The 2,523-nt window shown below is 62.2% G+C and overlaps 1 protein-coding gene across 1 annotated transcript in view; it reads right to left on the minus strand.

The window, feature by feature from the left end:
* AKNA (AT-hook transcription factor) overlaps nucleotides 1–2,523 on the minus strand; it is a 14,562-nt gene that overhangs the window by 4,263 nt on the left and 7,776 nt on the right. Inside the window, exons 10-15 of the mRNA XM_014952319.1 lie at nucleotides 2,388–2,425; nucleotides 2,120–2,247; nucleotides 1,850–2,023; nucleotides 518–719; nucleotides 322–428; nucleotides 17–117 (exon numbers count right to left, since the gene is read on the minus strand). Of these exons, the coding sequence (XP_014807805.1) occupies nucleotides 17–117; nucleotides 322–428; nucleotides 518–719; nucleotides 1,850–2,023; nucleotides 2,120–2,247; nucleotides 2,388–2,425 (750 nt within the window). The remainder of the gene's footprint in view (nucleotides 1–16; nucleotides 118–321; nucleotides 429–517; nucleotides 720–1,849; nucleotides 2,024–2,119; nucleotides 2,248–2,387; nucleotides 2,426–2,523) is intronic.

The following is a 2,523-nucleotide window of genomic DNA, read 5'->3' on the forward strand; positions in this document are numbered from 1 at the left end:
CCTGCCGGGAAGATGCCCATCGGCGCCGGCTTGGAGGGCAGTGGGGTCACATCTCTCTTCCGCAGAGGACGGAGGGTCGCGGGGACGGGGATGGAGGGTCCCAGTGAACCGGGGGTCCTGGGGACGGGAGGGGTCATGTTGGCAGCCCCCAGGGCTCTTCCCCCAGCCATGGACCCCCCACACATCTCCCCCCCCTCCCTGCTCCCCACATCCTCGCCGCCTCTTCCCCCATCCATCCCTGCTCCCCTTCGATGCCCCCAGTCCCCCCAGACAGAGCTGGTGGCCCATGTCCCCAAATCCTGCCCCCCCCCAGGGCCTTACCCGGTGCCGGGGGGGCGGTGCTCGGGGGTGTGCACGGGGGGTGACACCCTGCTGGCCTCCGAGCCCACGAAGCCACTGTCGGTCTCCGGTGACACGATGCGGTGGTCCTGCAGTGGGGAGAGCAGGGTGGGTGCCCAGCACCCCCCCACCTCCCCCAGCAGGGATTGGGGGTGCTGGTTGTGGGGGGGACACCCACCTTGTGGGGACGGGGCTGGCTGGCAGAGGTGCCCACCCCACTGCTGCGGCGGGACAGGGGTGCCCGCGGTGGCTCGGGGAGCCCCAGGGAGGGCTTGGCTATGGCTGGTGGGTTCTCAGCGGTGACAAGGTGGCCCCGTGGCCCCCTTGGCCATGGGAGCTTCTCGGGGGGCAGCGGCACGGTTGTCTTCTCTGGGGGGTGCCTGCGGGGGGAGGATGGAGCATGAGTGATGGGGCAGAGCAGCCCCAAAGGTGGGGAAACGCCCTGGTGCCACCAGCTCTCCCCTGGAGGCTGTTAACTCTGAAGCCTATCAACAGTGCCAGAGACATAGAACTTGAGACTTGATATAAAACCTCCCACTCGCCCTGCCCAGGGGACATGGAATCATTCAGGTTGGAAAAGACCCTTGGGATCATTGAGTCCAACCATCAACCCTACTCTTCAAAGTTCTACCCTAAAGGGGACATGGAATCATAGAATCATTCAAGTTGGAAAAGACCCTCGGGATCATTGAGTCCAACCATCTCCCCTACTCTACAAAGTCCTCCCCTACACCATGTCCCCCAACACCACATCTAAACGACTCTTAAACTCATCCAAGGATGGTGACTCAACCACCTCCCTGGGCAGCCTGTTCCAGTCTCTGACCACTCTTCCTGTGAAGAATTGTTTCCTAATGTCAACTCTAAACCTACCCTGTTGCAGCCTGAAGCCGTTCCCTCTCGTTCTATCACTAATTCCCTGGGAGAAGAGACCAGCACCAACCTCTCTACAGTGTCCTTTCAAGTAGTTGTAGAGAGTGATGAGGTCTCCCCTCAGCCTCCTCTTCCTCAAACTAAACAGTCCCAGCTCCTTCAATTGTTCTTCGTACTATTTACTCTCCAGGCCCTTCACCAGCTTCGTTGCCCTCCTCTGCCCCGGCTCCACCACCTCCAGATCTCTCTTGGATTGAGGTGCCCAAAACTGGACACAACACTCCAGGTGTGGCCTCCCCAGTGCTGAGCCCAGGGGGACAATCACCTCCTACTCCTGCTGGTCACACTATTTCTAATCCAAGCCAGGATGCTGTTGGCTTTCTTGGCCACCTGGGCACTCTGCTGGCTCATATTCAGCCTCTGGTCAATTAGAACCCCCAAGTCCCTTTCCACCAGGCAGCTCCAGCCACCCTTCCCCAAGCCCATAGTGACGCATGGGGTTGGTGTGGCCCAAGTGCGGGACCTGGCACTTGGCCTTGTTGAAGCTCCTATGAAGCTCCTGTGAAGCTCTTGTGAAGCTCATGTGAAGCTCCTGTGAAGCTCACGTGAAGCTCCCATGTCCTCCCACAACACTTACAGGGGGGAGGACACGAGGTCGGCCTCCTCTTCTAGTGACCGTGTCCTACAGGGGACCTTGCTGGGGCCACCATCCCCTGCTGCAGGTCCATCCACCTCCTCCTGGGACCTGCTCTCCACCAGGCTCAGCTGCTCCAGGCTCAGCGACTCTGGCAAGGACTTGAAGTGCTTGTACCTGGAGGTGGGGGGAGGACACCCACAAGCCAGAGTTAATAATTTTTGGGGGGTGCCTCCCTGTGTCCCCCCCACACCCCACCGTGAGGTGACTCACTGGGCCAGAAGGTCCTCGAAATCCTCCTCCACTCGGAGCTGCTTGTGCCAGAGGCGCCGGGGCAACCCCCCCGTCACCACCTCACTGTCCCCCGCTGTCCCCTGGGGACCCTCCATCACTGTGGGGCTCTGCAGGGCACAGCAAATGGGGGGGGTGGGGGGGTCAGAGAAGGCTGACCCCCACCCCAGCTGCAGCAGGGTGCCCCCACCCAGCATCTTCACACTCCCCAGCCCCATCCACCCCCCCCTTCCAGCCTTGCCCAGCTCACCTCAGGGTGTGGGGAGCCGGGGGCTGGTGGTGGGGATGGGGGGGTGGCCGGTGGGGATGGGGGCTGCCGGGGGGGCTGCCCCCCAACCCCAGCCTCCAGCCGCTCCTTCAGCTCCTCCACGCGCAGTCCCAGGGGG

The sequence above is a fragment of the Calidris pugnax genome, unplaced genomic scaffold, assembly GCF_001431845.1.
Source record: "Calidris pugnax isolate Ruff unplaced genomic scaffold, ASM143184v1 scaffold135, whole genome shotgun sequence".
Taxonomy (NCBI): Eukaryota; Metazoa; Chordata; class Aves; order Charadriiformes; family Scolopacidae; genus Calidris; species Calidris pugnax.